The sequence below is a fragment of the Helicoverpa armigera genome, chromosome 12 (assembly GCF_030705265.1).
Source record: "Helicoverpa armigera isolate CAAS_96S chromosome 12, ASM3070526v1, whole genome shotgun sequence".
Classification (NCBI taxonomy): Eukaryota; Metazoa; Arthropoda; class Insecta; order Lepidoptera; family Noctuidae; genus Helicoverpa; species Helicoverpa armigera.
Genome location: NC_087131.1, coordinates 5,150,160 through 5,173,111, shown reverse-complemented (window position 1 = coordinate 5,173,111; position 22,952 = coordinate 5,150,160). Strand labels below are relative to the sequence as shown.

Sequence of the window (22,952 nt, the reverse complement as noted above, 5' to 3'; positions counted from 1 at the left end):
CGGCGACCACAGGGAGCGCGTGAACACAATGCTCGAATAGGACATTTGCTATTCACACATTGGAATCATTTAAACTGAATGCAGAAATAGGACTGTTAAAAGTTCAGATTTTCCTTAAGATATTAAAATCCTACATGTTTACACGTCACAATAAATGCAAGGCAAACAAAGAATACTATTTTACCCCGATTTACCGAGAGATATGCTTCTTCATACGACGCATTTCTTGCTGTTATAGTACATTTAAAATATGTATAAAATGTTTTGTTGTTGCTATTTTAAGCAATCCTAATATGTAAATTGAAGGCATAAGTATATAAATGAATTGCAGAATAATAGGCGTGTATTCTTATTAATGCAATATTTACATAACTGCATCGAATCCAGTACTACTAGTACAGTACTACTAGCTACACGAAAACTCAAATAATCACTACGCTAATCAAAATCTACTAGGTTTGAATCTTCTTCAATCTAATGATATCCGACCGTTGAGCGTAACCTTCGATTTAATGCAATAAATGGTCTCGCGATATGTGACGACATAAAGACCTTTGAAAAATCGTTTGTTCAAGGTCCTCGGCGAGACATTGAACTATGGAGCGTACGGTCTGATGACCGAACGCAATCCAAAAGTGTTGCCAAACAGACGGTGTTAGGCAACAAGTTCAATGAATTAAGCGAAAGGCTAGGAAATGACTTTAGATATCAGTTTCCAACTTCCACTTTACGACTCATTGTTTGTTTAACAATTTTTATCTAGGCCATGCTTTTTTTCTATATAAATGCGATAGTTCCATACCTACTTTAAAATATGAACCAAAGTAGTAACCAACTCCGGGTTTTAGAATTCAAAAATGGCCCTGTCGCCTAGAAATAGGCAAATAATGTTTATAAACATATATGTGGGTCAATTAGTGTAACAAAATTGCCGACTCATCATGTTCATTCACATTTACAATGCCTCTGCTCCATCGGATGAGTAGAGAGGTCAATCTTTTTAATGTCAATTACAATGTGTGGGAGACTTTTGCACTTTGACTCGAAGATTTCAATGTCCATCATTCAAGGCTGGATTTGTACATAAAATGCTGTCTGAATAGCTACTCTTCGAAATAATAAATTTGAAGCACAATGTGATAAAACATCGTTTACGCTCATAATGCTTGTGGTTGGCAGTTGGCACTGTAATACAAAGAAACATTGTGGGTTGACCCCGGACTTTTCTAACTTTCTTTACTTTCTTGCCACTACGCGTTCGTGATGCAGCACATTGTTTCATGAAATATAAGTAATTTTATTTATTAAGTAGCACAAAAATAATTCACACGAAATTAAACTTAAGACGGAAATATAGTGGTGCCACTTTTGAGCTGTTTTAACAAGTCTAACATTTTCCAGCTTATAAGCTGGAAAATGTAATTTTTGTTGTATACAACAAAAATTACTTCAATAGTTACATCCACAAGCTTGACTCAGTCACATAATGTAAGTACTAAACACATATCTTGCAGACAGTACTTACCTGTTTTCTCCATAGACGTGGTAGTTGACGGCTCTCGCCATGAGTATCGCGACCATGGGCCTGAGCGCCTTGCCCTGCCCATCGAAGTAGTATGTGGCTATGGTGTTCAGTTCGGGCTGGTTGGTGTTACGTTCCAGCTCCTGTTGGGCAGAGGGGCTACAGTCGAGTTGGGATCACATCTAACTTCATTCAATTAAAAGTAATAATAAGACACGTCAAACGCGAGCAATTAAGTAAGAAATAGTTCATCATCCTCCTGCCCTCAGCCGATTTTATTTGGGGTCTGCGCATTATGTTTTCTTCTTCCATACTCCTTTATTCGCCATCGCCTCACAAGTAATTTTTATTCTATCCATATCGATTTTCACACAATCGTATTTATTAAGAAATAGTCTATTATGTAAGAAATAGTTACAATTTAAAAACAGCAAACCTATTTTAAAAAAATCTTACGGCAATATTTTCAACGTTATTTAAAAAATACAGTCGATAAGTCTTTATGATTGGCAGTCATGTTATTATCATGATGCGCAAGACTTTCTGGCGACAATATCCAAGGCTTGGAATCAGCAAAGTTTCTTAATCAGTTTCGGTCAATGACTTCATACCGGAATCAGTTCCGATTAATAAAATTGCACTATGCTGGTTGCGAACGGTACAGGAAAATCCATTCCTCGAGAAATAACGTAAATAATCTTTTTTAGTTGAATAGTTATATAGTTATAATATTAAAGTAGGAAAGAACTTTTCATCTTTTCAACTTGATAAGAAGGTGGGTGATGCAAGAACGTTTTCGGAATTAACCAGTTATTTTGGTGACAAAACCGAAGGTTGCATAAACAGTTATGTTAATCGGGTTCAGGTTCTGTCAACTTATTAAACGCATGTTTCTGAAGAAATATTTCTCGCCTACTACGATTTATTTTACTATCGTATTTATACTAACTGATAAGAATGCCAACTAGCTATATAAATGCTGAGTAACGTACGATAACCAATTGAACCAGATATATATTGATATAGATAGACTACGATACAAATTATGATAACATCTTACATAATTTGCACACTTTCTTGTCACCAATATTAGATTTCAAGAAATCGTATAGGTATTGACAATTTCACTATGTCGATAAATGAGTCATCTTATAAACTAAGACATTTCTCTTTTCTTCACTTTCTCTATCCTCGAAATATCATAACTCTGCTAATAACGTGGTGCTACATTATGTCCTAACAGAAATAATAGTACATAATTACATGTGCTACGCTTTCGTAGTAACCGCTACGAAACGATAAAACGTACCAATGCCCATTCATTATGAAGTATTTGTGTCACATTTTATCGTCAATCGCTCGGTTATCTAATCAATCATCTTTCAAAATAGGTACGTAATTTACGAACGTATTTATAGTATTTTGTTGATTATCTGGTATTTCCAAGGATATATTGAAAATGATATCTTGGTTTACGATATTTTTATTGTAGAGTGGCTCAAACGAAGTCTGTCATTTTTTGCTGAGGATAGAGATATAATCTTGAAAGTGCAATCAATGACTACGTTTGTAGCATTGTTGCTAATTGCAATAGTTAATAACTTTTTTGCAGCGCTATTACTTTTCAATGTAACTAATTAATGTCGACGTTACAAATGCAACATATTTAACAAATGGGAACCAATTGCATTAATTAGATAATGACAGCGTAATTACAATAAAAGAACACCATTACGGTCAAAATTGGATGCACACGTTACGCCGTAATCTAGTAATTAGATATTAAGCTATAGTACATTCACGCTGTTGGTTTTATCGGTCAAAATGCCGGCCGTCGAATCATTCTTCTTTAACGCTCTGAATAGTAAAGCACAACACGTATGATAGGTAATTAAATGAACAACAAACTAAGTTATGCAAAGCGAGATTTATATTTCTCCTGATTTATGTACTAAAAAAGGTAATTAATATGATATGCTTTTTTATAATTGTAATCTACAGCTTAATGGTGTTACGCCATAGTTAATTACAACTATCTGAAGGACCCGGTGGTAGTTTTCAGGTGTGTGGTAACCACCATCGACTGTACATTGACGCAAGCTTGACGCAAGTGTCCTCTTACTATAGCGGACAATGACATTACCCTTTCAATTATGATTGTTGAACATCAATTTCATTGTTCCGCTGACGAAAACTTTATGCAAATAGGTAAGTACGTCTTGCATTCGTTTAAATTCAGTCGACCCATATTTTCAGCGGTAGAAAATCGGATAGCGTTACAGAATAATTATTAACTACGATTGCAGATGTAAGGCCACTGACGGTTTCAGTGGCTATGATAATTGGTCTGTTACAACACTCCATATTAATATAGGTATGGATTAACATAAATATTTTGTAAGTTTAACCAAATATTTCTGCTACGAGCCCAGCATTGCCAACTTCCTTAGTTAAATATTAAAAGGCTCCACTTGGGCAATACTGGAAACCGTCACGAACACATCAATAGAAACCTACAGATTTTTGAACATTCTCTGTTCCATCCATTAAATAATATGGTTATGACCTATCCCAACATTTTGCAACAAATTAATTTATTCTGTCGCAGTGATTCATTGGTCATTCAAAAAAACTGTATATTATTATTTATCGTCTCACTGTGTCTCAAGATCTATATCTCAATGTGTGCATATGCCTAAGGTTTCGAATATACTAAACGTAATAGTAAATATTGGATGAATGAAACCTCCAGTGCCCATCCGTTGTTGACCGTACACATTGGAGGCGTCACGCAGGCAGGTCTGTTGCGAAACCCGAGGACGATGCCTACGCAGCGACAGATTCACCTTCTACCTATTAACTGTCCTGAGAATGCGCAGTAGCAGTATTTAACACAGAACCGACTTTACAAGCCTTGGTACATCTTGGTACATAGGTACATTATGTGGCAATAGCTGCACAGACAAACTATTCGACGAATGCTTCCGTCAAACATAAACATAAATGAACAACCACAGTGGCAGAATTAATATTGCCATTGAATTTTCCCATTGCCGCCGTAAATAGTTTGAGAGCTAAACAGCCATTAGGTAAATTGTGGGAAATGCTTCGAGTTCGTTTATTTTCGAAATATATTAAATTAAGAATTGCTATGACCTTCCACAGTGTGTGACTTTTAAACTTTAAACTAGCTTCAGTTGTGTTATGAAAGATTTGTAGAACGTTCCGACACAACGAAGTAAATTTAATGCGATCTGGTCAAGGTTAGGATTATTATTATTTTGATCGCGGCTATAACAATTTGTAACATGAATGTGTCTGCTTCCCTCTACAAATGTAAACAAATAATGACTTAATTTGGGTATTGTTAATTTTGCGGGCTGTAAGCGAGAGTTAATTTATAGACCACGGCCACAGCTAATGACTGCTGGCTGCCTTAAGATAATAATAAATTGAAAGTAGTTTTATCATGCTACATATGACTCAAAACAAATCCGTGCTAAAATAAACGGTACAGCTACTTCTCTTTTTCTACTTAGAGCAACAGTCTACACATTTCGGAGCCCGAGGTAGTGATCTTTGAGGGCTTTATCCAAAATTGGATTTGGATACTACACTAATATATAAGTACCACTACATAGGTACTGTGGTATTAAGTTATCTTGAAACTTTTCACAGAAACCTTAGCAACGGTACTGACAGGTTTTTGTTAATTCCGCATATGAAGTAATGTGTCAGCAAGTCCCATAAAACATCGAACAAAAATACTTAGCGCTTCTCGGCCTGTGTCGCTCAATAATATTCTAGTCTCACAAGTACCAGAAGTGTGGTCTGCGGTTGCAACAAACTTGGAGCACTATTGTTTTTATTCTCGTTTAGCAATTATGGTGTAGTTAACAAATTGGTATTTCCAGACAGAATATTTTACATATATGAAATTATAGAGAGAATGACGAGATAGCTTACTTATTAAAATACTGCAATGACAATTATTTATTCGTGCATCTACTGCAGTACCATGTTAAAAAAATTTTGAAGCTATCAATAGGGGGCATAGTAAGAATTTAAAATACAAACATCATACGTTAGTAGACCTATATTTTATACCAGAATTTCCATAAAGGACACGTGTAACAACCAAATGAAAAAAACCTTGTGTTTCACTAGGTAAAATCAACAATGACATTTAGCGGAAACTCCAGGTGTTGTAAAACATTGAATGTGGCAGGGACGAGCTAATGAGATATATTTAACACTTGCCTTTATTGTGCAACATGACATCAGACACACGTGGCTAATACGGGTTAGTAAGTCCTTGTTTAGATTCGCAAGTCGTACTAAGGTTTAGAAGTTCCAAAGTCTACGAAACTGTTAACACATTACGTGGTTAATAAAGCCCTTGTTGTTAAAAACATATGACATCACAAAACAGGCCACGTTGTAAAAGTTGTTTTGCATTTTCCTATATTTTTAATGAATATAAACTGAAGCCAGTAACGGAAACGAAGTAATGAGAATACTTGTTAGTTGTTTTTGCGTACCGGCTCTGGAAACAAGGTCAATGTTCAAGTTTAGCGCTGTTCCACGCCACACTTTCCATTTCCCACTCATTGCATAGCTTTGAGATCCATTAATTACGAAAATATCTAAACTCTCTTGATACACGTACAAGTCATATAAACTTAGATAAAAATAATTGAATTCTACATAAACTATATTCCAGATTCAGCATTTTTTTCTACTTTAGAGCAATAATTGTGCTATGATTCGCGGCATTTACAGTTTATTTACTTAACGTTTTCTGAATTATTGCGAAATAAATTTCGATGTTGTGTAATACAATACGTACGCGTAGTTCAGCAAATCACTATGATCTGATAGGATGGTATGAAAACCTATAATAAGCTGTGCAAACAATACTGGCACATCCTTGTTTGATAGAATAAAAACATACAGATTATCCTGTTATGCTTTTACTAGACGTAGAAAGATCTACCCAACATGGATGTAAACTAGAAATCAGCCTATATGGCTGCAGACGTAAAGGAAATGATCGTGTAGAAATATACGCGTTGCCAGTACAGCATTCACAGGGGCCTAGTTTTAGACGAGTTTTCCAAACAGAAAGTAGGCAAACGAGCACTGGCATCACTAGCGTCGATGATATGGTAGGACCGATGTGAGTAACCTGTCAACATTCTTTACAACAAAATATGGTATTTGATAACTTAACGAAAATATCACCTTACAACACCCGAATACATATATATATATAGGAGGTTGTGAACGTGTATATATTCAAAGTAAACAAAACGATCCAGGAAGAAATGAGCGGTTTCCTCAACACGGCAAAAGAGGGATATCGAATCGCTTATTCAGTTCGCGAACGTAAATACACTTCAACTCTAGTGCATTGCAACGTTTTGCAATATCGTTGTCAAAAGTTCAGTTGAGCTAAGTGCGCAACATACAACACCGCCGAGGTTGTCGGCAACCAGCACAATGCAAAGGATGTCATTAATTTTTGTGTTTATTAACAGCTTTAAGGTCAATTCCTACCATTACATTCTAGCACTTTCTTGCTCCAGTGAACTTTGAAGTCATTTAGGTAATCAACCTTTAACCCCATCGTAATTTAATAACATTTTTTGTCGCATTTCATTATTAATTACGAAAAATCTTAATGATATCCTTTGTGCAATAATTCAGCCAGTAAAACAAATGTAGAAGTAGTTTGTACATTTGTTACATTTGCCTAACATTTAGTAGTGGGGATGTGCAGTTACAGCGGCAACGCGTTCATTACGGGCCGGCTAAGCGCACTAGAATCCAACAAACTGTGTAATTCAGCGCGTAATTCACGTTACGGTTAGCAGTATTGTGTACCACAGATCTCAATTACCGCCGATGCGCGAGTTGCACAACCCCAACTGACCAACGTGCTAACACGTCGTGACTTTGACACAATTGCCGATCAATGGACACAGTGACGACCAATAGGCTCGTAAACAGTTCCCTTTTTATATCACGGCCTATGATACAATGAATGACATACTGATCAGTCTACTTCTGGCGGTTACTCGTCGCTTGTGACAATTACAAAGTCAATCAGATGGGAGTCTATTGAATACAGTCATCCCATGTGTCATCGTATGTTATTATGTATTCTTATTGTAGCACATCTACTCGTTTGCGCACCAGACTATAAATATTTTTTACAGAAGTTTATTACAAAAATAAATACAATCTACTCAATTAAGACGTGTATTATGCAAATGCATTAAGCACCTTCTGGGTTGCTAATGCATTTTCATCACAACAAAAAGATGAGTAAGTGCAAAGTTACGTTCTCTAGCCCATATAGTTACGAGCTTTTTGGATAAATTCATTACAATAAAATGATGAGTGTACTCACGGATCTGATGTCTTCATATATTCCGTTGAGGTCGTCTTCCAGTAAGCGGTAGGGGTCGACGATCTGTGTGCCGTAGTCTGGTAGCGAGCCCGTGCTTGTGCTCTGGAGGCTGGAGGCGAGGCGGCGCACCACGCCGCTGGTGGCGGAGGAGTTGAGCCCGCCCGACCCGCACGCGGGCCCGCATGTTGTGACTCTCTGTAATAAACAGATACACACTGTCAATGCTGTGGTAGAACCAATATCCTTCATGGCTGCAAGCCATCTTTTAAGTGGCACAAAAGCTTTCAAAGCTTGTCAAGATAATCTCAACAATCAATCATGTCTAAATTATTACATTCATATCGCCCTCAAAATAACATGGTCTACCATAATATGTCTTGTACGTAGTTAGGACGGTCTTAAAATTCGATTAGGTTTCCCATATTTAGTACAGCCGTTATCATTGAGCGACACGTTGGAACATCAAGCAGTGGGTGAGTGTCCGACACGGCATGAGGGGTGCGCCGAGTGCCCTTAACTAAGTTGTAGCGTCGACGGCGGCAGTGACCGCGATACGCGGGTTTCGCAATACCGTTTATGCAACTGCAAGCGAGTGCAGTGCGCGCCCGATGGGCTGCGACCGGCCGCGTTGCAAAACTACCACACGTTCGGCGACGCACGTATGTGCCCGCAAGTACCTCGCCATAGATGGAGGCGTTCGCGGTTATAAATTAAGAGAAAACAATTAGCTAAACATCAATTTAACTTTATTCCGTCGTTAAAGAAAAAATACATCTTAATCCAACCCAGAGTTTTATGTAATTGCTCGTTTGCGGTGTCCATATGCAACATTTCCCAGAGCTTGTGTATTCAGGAATCTAGATAGCACTATCTATCACAATATGGGCCGTGAATCTTTTCACTACTTTCATGTATTGCCTGATTACATAAAAATGAAACTTCTGTACCGTGCGTGGGTAAATAAGTACACATGCACATATACAATGCTATTCAATGTACGATTCGATTATAAAGCGATTATAATAAAAATACTGGAATTAAAAATGTTTGGACTATATTTAAGATACAGCGAATGAGTAAGCGTGAGTCGAACGTTAATTTAAGAGCCATTCTCCAGTTGCAATATCGTGATGGAGCTGGCGGGAGGTAGGATCAATGTTGCAATTTTAAAATCTAATGCATTATTAGTAAACGTAGTTCGAGCTGCGAATAAGCATACCTCAAGGTTCTTGTGCTTATATTTATCTTGCCACAGAAGTAACAAAAAGGTTTTGATTACTGTGATTGTATATATTCTCATCATTTAGTTCTCAGTATACCAACATAAACGTCTGCTTCCAAAGCGACAGTATAAAATACGGTACTCGTATTTCTTAGAATCAAGATCAACATAAAGGGGACAAGTGCATTCGTAACCATTTCCTTCATTGTTCACATCGATAATCACTTATATAACGCAATATGTAACATAGATTAAAAATAATACGTATTAGTGAAGCCGTTTCGACAACATCCTTAATTCACAGCGACGTCTGATGCGTAGCATAATAATTACTTCCATACGATTTCACACACGTTAGCATGTTAAAGGACGGTTTCATTGAAGATTTGCGGAAAATTCGTTCCTACGCAAACACTATTTTCTGAAATATTTTGTTATTGTCTTATACGTTATACAAATAGTCTATTTTATAAGTGTCTTTTAAAAGAACCATGACGAGTTTCGCTGTAGATAAAAGTTATGTAGACTATGGTATCAGAATGCTACGCCATAGTCAATATGGTGTATTTCGTAGCTTTGTTTTCATCTGTATTGGCCACAATGACGTATGCATGCGAAAACCAATACATTTATTAAATACAATGAAAAAAAAACTATCCCGCTAAATATCAATTGATACTTGTATTTCCTAAAGGTTACTTACTAATGTGTCATCATTGAACAACTTTGACAAAAAATTGTCAGAGAACATTTTTCTGAGGAATATTCTTGAATTTGAAAAATATGCAAGCGTATTGTATGACATTTTAACAGGTCACCTCTAAGCTAACGGGTTAGTATTACATAATAGGTAATAATTAGGTATATAATCTCAAAAATAACCTCGCGTGGTCTGTTGTGATCCTGGAATTGTTATTTGAAATGGAGATAGCTTGAACTAAAAGACTACTCAGTATTATTTGTGATTCGGTTATAACCATGGGAAGGGATCCCACTCAAAAGAATTTAAGAAAAATGTTTTTGCATCGATCTATCTTCGGCTTTTCCTCGTGTTTGAAAAACGTTTTTTTTTTAATAGTAACATAAATTCAACGTCTGCTTATAATTCACATTTTAAAATGACCTGTACCGACGATTAATAAGCACCCATAAACAAAATTGTATACACTTGTATGACAGTATGACCGATCACTGACCAGTTCCTGGTACAAAATAAAAATAAATAAAGACACAGGTGATCATACCATATTCAACCTTAAGGTTTCAATAGTACATACTTATAGGTACTTTCAATTATTTTCAGGAAGGCGACTGTGCGTAATAAATGAGTCTTATTTATTTATTTATTGTGACGCACGAATTAAACCTTGGTAAAGCTGTAAATCTACTTTTGTCCTTCCCCTATCCCATGTCACTTATGAACCCGGAACGGACGGTGACAATACCTGTTTGTATTAACTTTATTTATGAAATACCAAATATTCACATTTATTTTTTGTATTATTTAAACGTTTTTAATTACTTGAACTTGGGTTTAAAATGTTAGTCGAGACCTACATTTCAAATTACGTCATTTTAAGAATTATACTTAATTATAACTGTATTTTATTTGTGATACAATGGCAGATAAAAAATAATTTTAACGCCGATTACTTTATCTGTGGAATAAATACAGTTTGACACAGGAAACAATGTACGTAGGTTTGACTTATATTTTCTTTCCAAAGTCTGTTAAACTGGCTTATTTATAGGTTTCAATGTAATATGGTTTCAATATAATAGTTTAAAAGAAAACGTTCTAGGTTTGCACAGGTACAAAAGAATGTACTTAATGACGTTAACGTACAGTAATGAAGTTGAAACAATTCCAAGTATTTTCGCGCTTACGTGTAATGCCAATATGTGTACAGTTAAATAACTAGGAAAACGATTATTAAAAGTTGCCTACTTTAACATTTTCTTAGTATTAATTGTATGCTTGTCTCAAAAAAGGAAATATTTAATTTGACGTCCGTTTCTAAATAATTAGCGTGTCCAGTTACTGTTTACTTAATAAAGTTTATAATGGTACCGTTGCTTCTAAGCAGAGAACTTTAAGCACTCGTAAAAAATCCATCCATTGACAAACCCACGTTGTGTCTAAGCTCTAAGGATTATTTTCCAAAAAAATAAGGGACAAAATTCAAATGAAAGTCACTGTCTTAATAATATTAATAAGGAAAATATAGAACTGCAATGAAATATACAAAACAAAATTCACGATATCCGCGTTCAATGTAAATGAACAACATTGTCGCACGTAAAATTGCATGTGTTACTGGGTGCACATAACAATTAAAACACGATAGAAAGTGAGCGTTTCGACTCTTGCGCACCGATCGGCGATGTTCTTAAAATAGACGTGAACACCAATTGACACGTACATTAGATTGATATATAGGTGTTACGTGGACATTCATTATCACTGTTAAGGGACCCTTTAAACTGCCCCCTTTTATGATTGTTACATAACTATATTGAAACAATAAACCCGGACAAAAATCGGTAAATACATATCGATACCCTGCCACAACACTAACGATTGATCTTGTCAGCATAATATAAGCAGAATTTCAGGAAAAATCCGGAGTGACTATTCCATAGAGTAAATTAATGTCCTGCTGACTGCAAGTGAATTTTCAATTTTTGTTTTCAGGTTAATACAAATGCCTTCTCCATCCACGTAAGTATAAAATCTAGAGCGCCAACATCAATGAATAGCATCAATTATTTTTAAGTCTTAAAAAAATTACATAGCACAACGTTTAAAGAACTAAAGGATTTTAATTTTAACAAATTGGTATGCAACTCAAGTAACACATAAAGAATTCCAGTCAAAATGCGTGGTAATATAGATAAATAGTAGTCGTAATAAGATGCTAATAATTTGCTAACAAATTAGTATACGTTTCAAGGACTTTACGAAGGTTTGTTCAAATAACAATACAGAACACGTGGATTGGAACCAAATCTTTGTAAATTAAATAATGTCTCATTTACCTAATCCTATATATTTTTTTTGCTTAAACACATATTGTACTTAAATAATAATTGTTTGTGCAAAAACATGAATGGTAACCAGAAGGATCTTGACACTATTGGTATGAGATTGTGTCGGATAATTGTATTCCGTTAATAAATTATTGATAGTAAATACATCACTACTAAGTCTTTGAGAACTACTGTTTTAGTATAATTGTGTATTTCAATGTCTCTATGTATTTAAGAAAAACCGAAAAATATCTACCTGGTGACATCTTTTAATACACTTTATTATAAGCCAAATGTAATTTAATGGTGTGTCATAATTAGAGATTAATATGATTGAAATGTAATCACTTCATCCAAAGCTAAAGCTCTTCTAAACATACCTATACATAGGCATGCAATAAACAAGTCTAGAAAATATAATAATACAGTAGTCTTAAATAAACCAAATTAAAGGACTTGTGTACGTCTGTAAACTAACGCGTGTAAAAGACATCAACGCGTCACTTGCGCGGGCGCACAGTGGCCGCAAATGATTACCTATCGTTTATATTTAAACATACCATTATTAACTACATAGTTTTATGTTTTTCACACCGCAAATAGTTAAAAGGATATTTTAAACAAACATTAATGACGCTGCATGTTATTTCTCATCATCATCAAAAACCCAATGACGACAGCTCTAATCGTCAATAGTGCAAGTCAATATTAGATTTATCTCACCGAGGCTTTGTCCATATTCTATGCTCATTTTCAACCTTGCCTTATTACAAGACCCTGGTGGATCATGTATCATCTTTAAGAAAACTAACTCATGAAACCACCTTCACCTGGGTCGAAAAGGGTCAATATCATTTTCTATGACAGCACCAAGCTAAATTACTCCTACGCATGCGATGCTGTTGCATAACATGACCGCAATCTGTCTAGACATTTTAAATGAAAACATATACTTTAAGCATCCTTTGTTCTGTTCAGGTAAGACTCAGAGTAACTAGATTTTAGCTACGAGTACATCTCAGGTTCAGAATATCAGGGTTATTGAAAATTATGGAGGAAAATCAGATTCTGTTTATTTGTATTTTTAATTTGAACAAATATTTTAATTGTCAAAGATATTTAAAATTGTGACCTTATTACGTGAACAATCAACAGTTTTATTGGACATTGGACACTATTCAAAAAGGCCTCGACGCTATGCGTGTTTGATTCGGTACCAGGTATAATGGAGGTGTATGGTAGACCAAGGTCGTAACTGCACCCATTGGCAGGTAATGATCATAGAGTCTAATTAGCGTCCACCGGTCTGTGGCGAGAGGCACGCCGGTCGAAGACGCCCCGCCCCACTAGGTTATGAATCAAGGACGGATTTAACGGGAACAACTGGTTTCAAATCACTGTACGGTTGTAGGGCCTGGTGAACATTAAAATATTTTTGGTCTAATATTGTAGGAAGATTGTTCAAAGTAGGGAACAAAACATGCTTGCAAAGTTGATGAATATTTTTGGGTCAAACACAACTGTAAACTATTAGAACTTTAAGGCTATTAATAATAATACTTAGTCAATTTTGCGACTACTTTTATACGTAGGTAAAACTTACGAAGTGGAAAAATGCTTTGGCATACAAAGGTAAGGCTAAACCCGCAATTGAACTCATAAGAACTACACACACACAATGAGTACGAGTAATTTTAAATACCATTAAAATCAGTTAAATTCGTTTCGGTAGATGTTAGCACCTTATATAAACAATAGCAATTTGTGAAGAATAGATATAAGACTGCGAATTTTAAATGGAAGCCATTAAATATCAGCTGATTAAGCAACACTAATAGTAGGTAGTACCGAAACAAAATAATAATAAACATTAACTCAAAACGCTGTACCACATTATTATCTGAATTTACTAACGTAATTCTTGCACTAATATGTAAAAATATGATACAAGTTTACGACATAATAATTAATTAGTGAAAAAAGAGCACAAGATGCAAGCTACGATCCTTAGTAACTAAGCATTTGATAAGTGTATTTTTAGACATAAATTTTAAATACGAGCTTCTAGCAAGTCTGAAATAGTAAGTGTATGCACGTATGCAACATATTGCCAATGTTTTTTTCATCTAATGTACTAAAAATAGACGCCCTTGCTAAATATTGCAATACATGCTACTCGTGTTTGGGTGACGAGTCAGTCTCTCTAAAATGCTGCTTTCATCTGCTTTGACACTGAAGGCGTGTATGAGTGGGATTTATCGAACTGTGATTCGAAGAACAATATTAAATCTCAACTTAGAATTTACTGCTTATCGATTTGATAGCATACTTATAATCTTATTGCTTTCCAGCATATTATTGTTAAGGAAGTATAAAACGATTGAAGCTATTTTAAGACTTTAAGGTACAACACCGCGTAACCTGACAAATGTTTTAAAATAATAAAGACACTACATACTCGTTATTTTCTCAAGTTTTATCCAACAGCTTATCTTACAGGAAATAAAGACATTTCGACAAAAAACCCTGAGTTTATCTGAAGAATGCCGAGGAGTCACGATATGAAGATTATACACTTTCGGACGTAATTGCTTGTGCTCACAGGTTGCATTCAAGCCGGCCCACGCTACAAGGACGTGGCTACACCTACGATATCATGTTACGCTCAATTATATTCCATCTACCAAACTAAATTACAAAGGAATGATGAAAAGTCTGTTGCGTTCATCTTTTTATTTGGACTGTAATTACATATTCTGTTAAGTCTTTGTATTGCTTTTTTTACTTGATACTCGGTCGTAATGAAATTTTGAAAGAAAGTGTTTAACGCAAGCAAAGGTTCAGATAAACAAATAAGACCTTGTAATGTTAAAAGTCGTGAAGGGTTTTTATATAAAACGCACAATCACAATATCCTTGATATAACTTGTTACACGTAAATTTCGAATATATGTATGATACATACAGTTCTTGTTTTGTAAAAATAAATCAGTTAAATTATTTGTACATCACTTTATTTTTAGCACTAAAACGTGTTTTTTTTTTCGTTTAATGAATCAATATTCAGTTGCTTTAACTAAAACAGTGCTGCGTACGCTTTGCTGGTTCCTATTAAGTTTCTCCTCTTCACTAAGTAGAGTTTGGCATTGGTTGTACGATTTCACGGATCCATCGGAAATATCACGGATGCAAATTATAAAACACTTCCAATTTTTCAATACTGATCAATTATTTTAAACTATTCATTCACAAAATATTGTAGGCTTAATATCTGAGTGCATTTTTATTGCTCTGAAATACCCAACAATGTTGTTAAAGAACGAAAATGAATCACTTTTTAGTGCGTAATTTCTTGTTAGAGAATTGCTATTAGTCACAAGATAGTTCATGTTCATTAATTAACTAGGTTACCAATTAATATTGTTTTACTCATACGATTTTGAGCAGTACTTAAGAAAAACTAAATAGTTGTTGGTTTTAACCACGTTTACTTTACCTACATGTTGATGTTTCTGTATTACCTATGTTAAATGCGACAGCGACAACTAGGACAAGAAAGACTTACTCAATAGAAGTAACTTAAATACTAGTATACGAAACCTCTCTTATCAAATAACGACGTCACGTGCGCAAGCTACGGCAATTAATATTGCTTCCAGAGACAACGTTGATGAGTTCATTGTTTGCAAGTGGCGACCGAAACGCGATTGATCAATCCAACCAGCCTAAGCATGCAATGTTTGCAAGGACATTGAATTACCGGCGACCACTTCTGCAAACACCGCAGAACATTTAACAGTTACAGAGCTATTTACACACAGAAACATTTACTAGTTTTTGTCATTTAAATAATACATATTAATTCACACCTTACATTAAGGCCAACCCAACGATCAAACTTCTTTAGTGGCTTAAATCGTTACAGAAATAATCGAATAACATATTCACAAGGCCGTGGTCATTGCATGTCACAATCCTAGCCCACGTTTGCAAAGGTCTTTCAAAAAACTGCGCAACAAGTTTTTAAATTTTGAGACGACCGCAGTTAAAATTTGGGCCTTATTGCGAAAAGAAAAATGGGCTTTTAATTTGCTCTTATTGCATTGTATAATTGACTGGCATCAACGAAGTGTTCTCGTCTTGGCCGTGATCCTCGAAAGGCTCAACGCAGGTGTAAGTTACAGACTCGGTTCGCCAATTGTCGATATTATGGTATAATGTTGCATTCGGCAAGGGCAATGCAGGAGCTATCAATCGCACAAGTTATAAATATGTTTCTTAAGAAATAAATCTTGGGAGGCAAAGAAACTAAATAGGATGTACAATGGCTAGAGAGACCAACACTGTATTCGACATTCGTGATTATTAACTTAAACAGTTCATGTAAAGATTTGCAGATATGAAATCTGTTTGAAAATTCAGTCGATGGCTGCAAGCATTCCAGCCGGCTTTCTATGCCCTTTTGTATTGTCATCACGTAATTTAGGATTGAAGTAAATGTTGTAAGTCGAAAATAACATATGCTACATCGTATGTATTGCCGCAAACTCTTATACAATGATGTCGACTGAACAAATAGTTGTGTGTTCCGCATTTCTACTGAGCTTCATTTACGCACGAGGTTACGTACAGTGCGATTCAGTCGACCGATTCATCTAACTAATATACGATTGCGGGTGTAAACAAAAACCCAAAGCGAAATTTAGAGGTCAGCAAATTTAAAGCTGGCAGCAAGCCCCGAGTCCAATCTATATCCTTCTACTTTTCTACACCAAAGTTAGAGGCACGCAACATCAAAGAAATAGCGTTCAATGATGATGTCTCGCGACAAACGAGGTCAATGCTCGCCAAATGGACTAGAATAAAAATAAGAAAGGCTATAGCACTCCTTCGACAGGTTACTTACCCAGTTTTCGCGCTATTAAAAATTCAACGAATCGTCACACAACTTTCACTCACCGTGAGGCAGTGCATGCGACTAGAGATTATCAACATAGGTAAAGCTAAAAATACGCTATACATACGTCAGCAGACGCTATAATTTCTTAATTCCGATTTCGGATATGGTACCTAATTTGTAATTAAAATTGCGCTTAACTAATACGATCGCGTTTTGGACAATAGTCTACGCAAATTAAGTTATGGTATGGATAAAGAAATCGGCCAGTAATTCAATTGCAATTGAAGGAGTAAATGAAATATTAATGCGAATAATAATTGTTGCTTAGAAAGTTCTATACGAGTCGTCGAGATTGGACATTGCATGCTCGCACGCTGCGCGAGAAAGCACGACGGCGCGCGTTGCCAACTCTAACATGTACTGTTGATATATTTTGATGTGGTGTTAGGGCCTTGACGTTGCTATGCCAAGGACAAGTGTGGAGTCTCCTTCGTCAAGAACAACAAATAGGCAGCAGCCGCGCCGGAAAAATGCTATAACTAGAACGAATATATTTAGACTTACGTTCCGAAATGGTAACGCTCATTTAATGCGACTGTGGAACCTACCATTCATAATTAGGTCAGGGTCATTTGTTTAAGCCCGATTAGCATTGACCGGTAAGAATGATTGATAACGGCGCACCTACGACTTGATTTCCCCGTACCTATTGAGATTTCTTAATGAACGACATACATTAACCGTACCTAGTAGTAGTAAGAATGATGGTTATACCTTTTATATTTTCATAAATTGTGTAAGTCCAAACAGAGGTTTGCTTTGTTTGATGAAAGTAAAAGTCTCCAATATCTTTGCTTACGGTGAAAATCATCGGACAAACCCAACAAACCTGTGCGGCGCGCGAAGCGACCCACTGCTTACCGACTCACGAAGATTTCACTTTTAACATTTCCAATGATTGACCCTACTTCGCCACATACATTAACCACTAAAGTAAATATTTTTAGGACGATTTCTAATTACAACTTATGTCAGAATTTTTGTACTACATATTTGATTAGATCAGCTGACAAAGAGAGGTTAGATATTGCTGTCATGCTGTTATGTAAAAAGGACTAACAATGTTGAATAACATGACAAAAAACAAATGTTCAAAATTTTAAACAAAATATTTACTCCAGTTATTTAGGAATACATATCATATAATTAGACTAATAACATCAAAACTAAAATTTGATTGTCTGACCTGACATGTCTTTCCAAATATTCGCAATGGAGATGGTCCAGGAGGTTTGAGTTTCACAAATACAGTTTGCTTTCGAACTTTATGTCCGAATTGACACAATAACTTATCTTGAACACGAGCACAGAGCCTACTCGAACTTAAACACGCCATAGCTACAACTGCAACGAAACGCTTGAGGATATGAACTGCATAACACACACAGCATACAGGCATTCGCCATTTCCCCCCCACTTTTAGACAGCTGATTGTCAAACTCCATGATACACTATGTTGCCAATTATAAAATAAAAAAGTATAAATTACACTATTTTACAATCCAGACAGTTTCTTTACATTTAATGATGCAATATAATAAGGTGACAAATAAACTCCAATGAAGAGAAGATGTTTACCTATATCATGTAATAAATCATTTTTATTTTATAATCTGACCAGAGGGCTGGCTTATTCTTCGGACAAAGAATTAGCATTGCCATTCAACGTGGCAATGCAGCCAGTCTTCTGGGCACGTTTCCGGAGGACAGTGATGCGGAGGAATACTTCGACGCCTGATCGATGCTCTTTTATATTTTATGTTTTATGTTTATATATATTTTGTATATAGTATTTTATTTTTAGCCTTGTATAAAGATAAGTAGTTTAAGTTTGTATATATGTAGAGTGTGTACATTGTAGAAATAGATTATAAAATAAAAATCATGTAATGGATGTATACATCAAAAGTGATGTTAACATGTATAGCTTTGCTCTTGAGAAAGTTGAAAAAAAAATGGCCTGGTCACACTTCCAACTTCTGTTACCATGAATTAAATAATTATTTATTATACTATGATGTTCTGAGCTGACAATATATTATTTTCTTTCATGTTACTTATCAATAATTTGCTTGAATCCTGGCAGGTTTTTCTGACAATTTTTGAACACTTGTAACCCCAGAGATCAGTCACAAACAGGCTGTCAGTGTCAATTTGATGTTCTGACTTCTGATTCTAACCTCAACATTTACAAACCAACATTGAGTTGAGCTTTTTCTTCTCTTCTTGGCTCTTCTTCGTGTTTTTGCAGATATAATTCTTGATTTATTGTAAAAACACAATGATTCCACGTCTAACTCATGTTATGCAACTGGTGAAAAATGTGGAAAGGAATTTATTTCATATGTTTGGTTATCCACCTAAAGGTACAGAAACATTAAAAATAAAATGTACTATAAACTCTATATTACTACACTTATTGCATAGTAAAATCTTGATTAAATCCTACTTCTAGGGCTGACCCAATATTGATAATTATATGCATGCAGAAAGTCCTTCGGTACATCTTTCTTATCTGACTTCTGTTATGATGTTCCAGAGCTGGCGTTAGCTTACGTCCATGAGAAGAAACCAATCACATACCCAAAAAAGTTCTCAATTAAGGACATAGTTGGAGATGGGTTGCTGCTGGCTGTACCCAAGTTCCGAAGAACTATTGAAAAGAAGTTAAAGAGAAAATTTGGTTCACCTGAATATGTATGGAAAATGCTTGTTCCCAAAAATAACATCAAAGTTTGTCAAAACTGTGGGCATCATCATGAAAAAGGAAGATTATGTGGTAATTTTTTTATATGCTCAGCTTAATAACATTTAAAAAAATAAAGTCTTCTGAGTTTCAACAGGGAAACTGAGGATGATGAACTGGAGATCTAAAATGTTACCCATCTTGTAAATTTATGATACTCAATCAAAATCTAGTAACAGAATTGAGTTGAGATAAAAAAACTTAATTTTTGACTACAGTCATTTCTATCTCTGGCATACGAGTGTCAATACAAGTTTGTAGTTTTTCAAAATATAATATGTATTTCCCTCTATTGCCATATAAAGGTGACTTCGCTAGTAGTCACTTTGCTGCTATCACCCAATTCCGTAACACTACTAAACCAATGTTTGTGGTATGATTTCAGAACACTGCTACACAAAAGTTAAGAAAGAGACAGAAGAAATTCAGGCTAAAATTCAGGAGAAGCTTGGTATCAATCCAATTGAGAACGATGTTGTAGTTTTGTATAAAGGGGAAACTCTTCCTGATGAGGTAAGAACTGCAGTTTGTAAAAATGAATATAGAGATTGATTCAAAAACTGGGAAAAATCATACAATAGTTTTCATTTTAATGTTTGGGAAAATTTTGACATGTATAAATTGTAATGTTATTGCATTATGTGGCCTATGTGTGGCTGAAACTGAATTTTCATGATTTTGTTACAGCCTAAAGAGTTCTGGAAAGGAAAAAGAATTATCGAGATGAAAAAGGAACGGCCACAATGGTTCAGCAAGAATCTTCTCCAGAAAACAACACAAAAGCCTTCCAAATCAACTGAAATTAAACCTACAGACTTAGCTTAAAATAAATCAAGAACAGTAGTGGTAAAGTAGTTGTATTAAGAGCTATCAATTTAATAAATAAAACATAAATTACAAATATAAAAACAATTTCATTCTCCTTGTTTAAATGTCTTACATCTGGTTTCTGTGCTCCTTTGTCTAAAGGGAGGCAGTTTCTATATTAAATTTTTAAATGAAAATTATCTGCCTCCAACTGGCCATAAGACAGCTACACAGTAAACTTTTGATGTTCTAACTTACAAAACATTGAGACCATCTTACTACCTTGTTGCTATTATAATTCCCTACAAATAGTGATAGTACTAGAGATAAAGCAAATATTTAACAGTTTTAATTGTCTGTAAAAAGTTTGTTGTAGCCCTTCCACAAGTATTGAAAGATCAAAAAACATAGGTTTCTTAAAAAAGCTTGGAAAGCTTGTATCCTATATGTAAGCTCAATCGTATGGAATGTTGTGATCAAAAAAGTTTGTATTGATTTGGTGATAGTTATCTTAATCAGCATGCTTTGTTGTATTGTGGATCAATCCTGTTGCAGAGCTCACTAATCATGAATGTACAACAGTTCTTGAACTTAGGTTTTAATACTTACAAATTATACATAAAATCATATTGTAACTTTAACCTCATCCAAGTGAAATGCATCATCATATGGTGCACACCACTTATTTACTAAATAAACATTTTATCAGATTATTATACTGTACTGGAATCAGGGTTTCGATCAGAGATTGACAGCCCAAAGTCGCAGTTAATAAAAATGATACATTAAACATAAAAATAATTAAATAATATTATCAAAAGAATTAGGAACATGATCAAAATTATCAGTAATGGAGTCAGGTTCAGTTTCACCTAAGAAATGGTTTTCAACATGGGCCTGAAATTGAGCAAACTCAACATCTTTTTGGAATGTTTGTCCACACATAGGACATATTTTATCGCTAGGTTCATCTTTATTGTCCTTCTCACTTTCTTCTATTATACTCTTTTTAAATGCTGATGTATTCAATTCACTAAAATTATTATTATATGTACTGGAATCTGCTGGTGTTGCCCAATTAGCTAAGCTGTCACTTGTTTCTATTTCTTTGTGTTCTGTTGTAACTTTTGCATTATTTGCAATACACGTAGGACATTTGTAGCCATCTGAAATCATAATAAAATATAATTTTATCATAATCCTTAGTGTGTCAAGCAGGAGTGAAACTATGTTTACGAATCACTTACCTCTCATTATAGTTTCAACTCTTGCAACAATCAATTTTAAGTCAGATTCCTGTTGCACTAGTTCCTTTTTTAAATTCTGTAATTTTTCTGTTTGAGCGTGAATTTCTTTCAAAGAGTCTGTAGCTGGATCTTCAATGTATGTAAAGCCAATGGAATCTACATTCAAAAGTTCATCGTCCATATCTTGAAGCTGTGCCATCTGTTCATACTGGTCAACTAACTGTGACTTCTCTTGAATGTAGCTGTTTATTAGTTTTAAAGATATTTCCTCCAGACTTGACTCAGAATACTTTTCTTGATAATTTGCACTGCCCTTTGGAGTACTGTGAATGTAAGTATTAGTACGTACTAAAGGTTGTTTGTCTTTGTTGGAAACCTTATCACGTCCTTTTATAGTGGATATTTTGTTCCATAAGTTTTTGTTCTCACACTGAACCATAAAAACATGATGCATAAGTGTTGATTTCTGTTTATTAAGCTCCGCAATTTTTTGGTGCAGTATAAGTTTCTCATCCTCTTTCAGTGGATTGTAAGGTGTACACTCGGTCGATTTCACCACGTCAAGTTTTAATCTCATATTGTCAGATTCTAATGAGTTTATTCTTCTTTGAAGCAAAAGACATCGATCTCTCATAGCGTGAAGAGCCAATTCATGAACGCTAATATTATTACAATCTCCTTTTAAAGTGGTTTGGAAAGTAGAATCATTGTTAAAACTGACTATTGACGACGAATCCATTATCTAGCAGTAGTAGTAACCAATTCTATCAATCAAACATTGAATGAAGTATGAATAAAAAGAAAATTACCGTACTACAATAACAGACTAGTTTATCTAAATAGATTAGGAAAGATCACAAAAACATCGTGAAAAAAACGAATAAAATAAGCCATGCAGTTTGACATGACGTATTTATTTTATTTGACACTTATGAAAGAAATGACAGTGACGTTTTCAATATTTGAGACAAATTGAGAGAGAAAGAAGTAGAAGTGGATTCCA

General features: G+C 35.0%; 3 protein-coding genes across 3 annotated transcripts in view; 1 reads left to right on the top strand and 2 right to left on the bottom strand.

The window, feature by feature from the left end:
• The window catches only part of LOC110374287 (all trans-polyprenyl-diphosphate synthase PDSS1), a 42,072-nt gene extending 23,487 nt beyond the window's left edge, over positions 1–18,585 (bottom strand). Inside the window, exons 1-3 of the mRNA XM_021331949.3 lie at positions 18,336–18,585; positions 7,938–8,132; positions 1,526–1,665 (exon numbers count right to left, since the gene is read on the bottom strand). Coding sequence (XP_021187624.3) covers positions 1,526–1,665; positions 7,938–8,132; positions 18,336–18,548 — 548 coding nt within the window. The 5' untranslated portion in view covers positions 18,549–18,585. The remainder of the gene's footprint in view (positions 1–1,525; positions 1,666–7,937; positions 8,133–18,335) is intronic.
• Positions 18,586–19,285: 700 nt separating this feature from the next.
• LOC110374540 (large ribosomal subunit protein bL32m) lies at positions 19,286–20,812 on the top strand. Its single transcript, XM_021332293.3, has 4 exons — positions 19,286–19,515; positions 19,689–19,928; positions 20,281–20,408; positions 20,583–20,812. The coding sequence occupies exons 1-4, from the start codon at positions 19,431–19,433 to the stop codon at positions 20,718–20,720; spliced, it is 591 nt and encodes a 196-aa protein (XP_021187968.3). The 5' UTR covers positions 19,286–19,430; the 3' UTR covers positions 20,721–20,812.
• On the bottom strand, positions 20,737–22,889 carry Spn-f (spn-F). The gene is made up of 2 exons (XM_021332281.3): positions 21,950–22,889; positions 20,737–21,868 (listed from the first exon to the last, which is right to left on the bottom strand). The coding sequence occupies exons 1-2, from the start codon at positions 22,686–22,688 to the stop codon at positions 21,504–21,506; spliced, it is 1,104 nt and encodes a 367-aa protein (XP_021187956.3). The 5' UTR covers positions 22,689–22,889; the 3' UTR covers positions 20,737–21,503.
• Between the last annotated feature and the right edge of the window lie 63 nt (positions 22,890–22,952).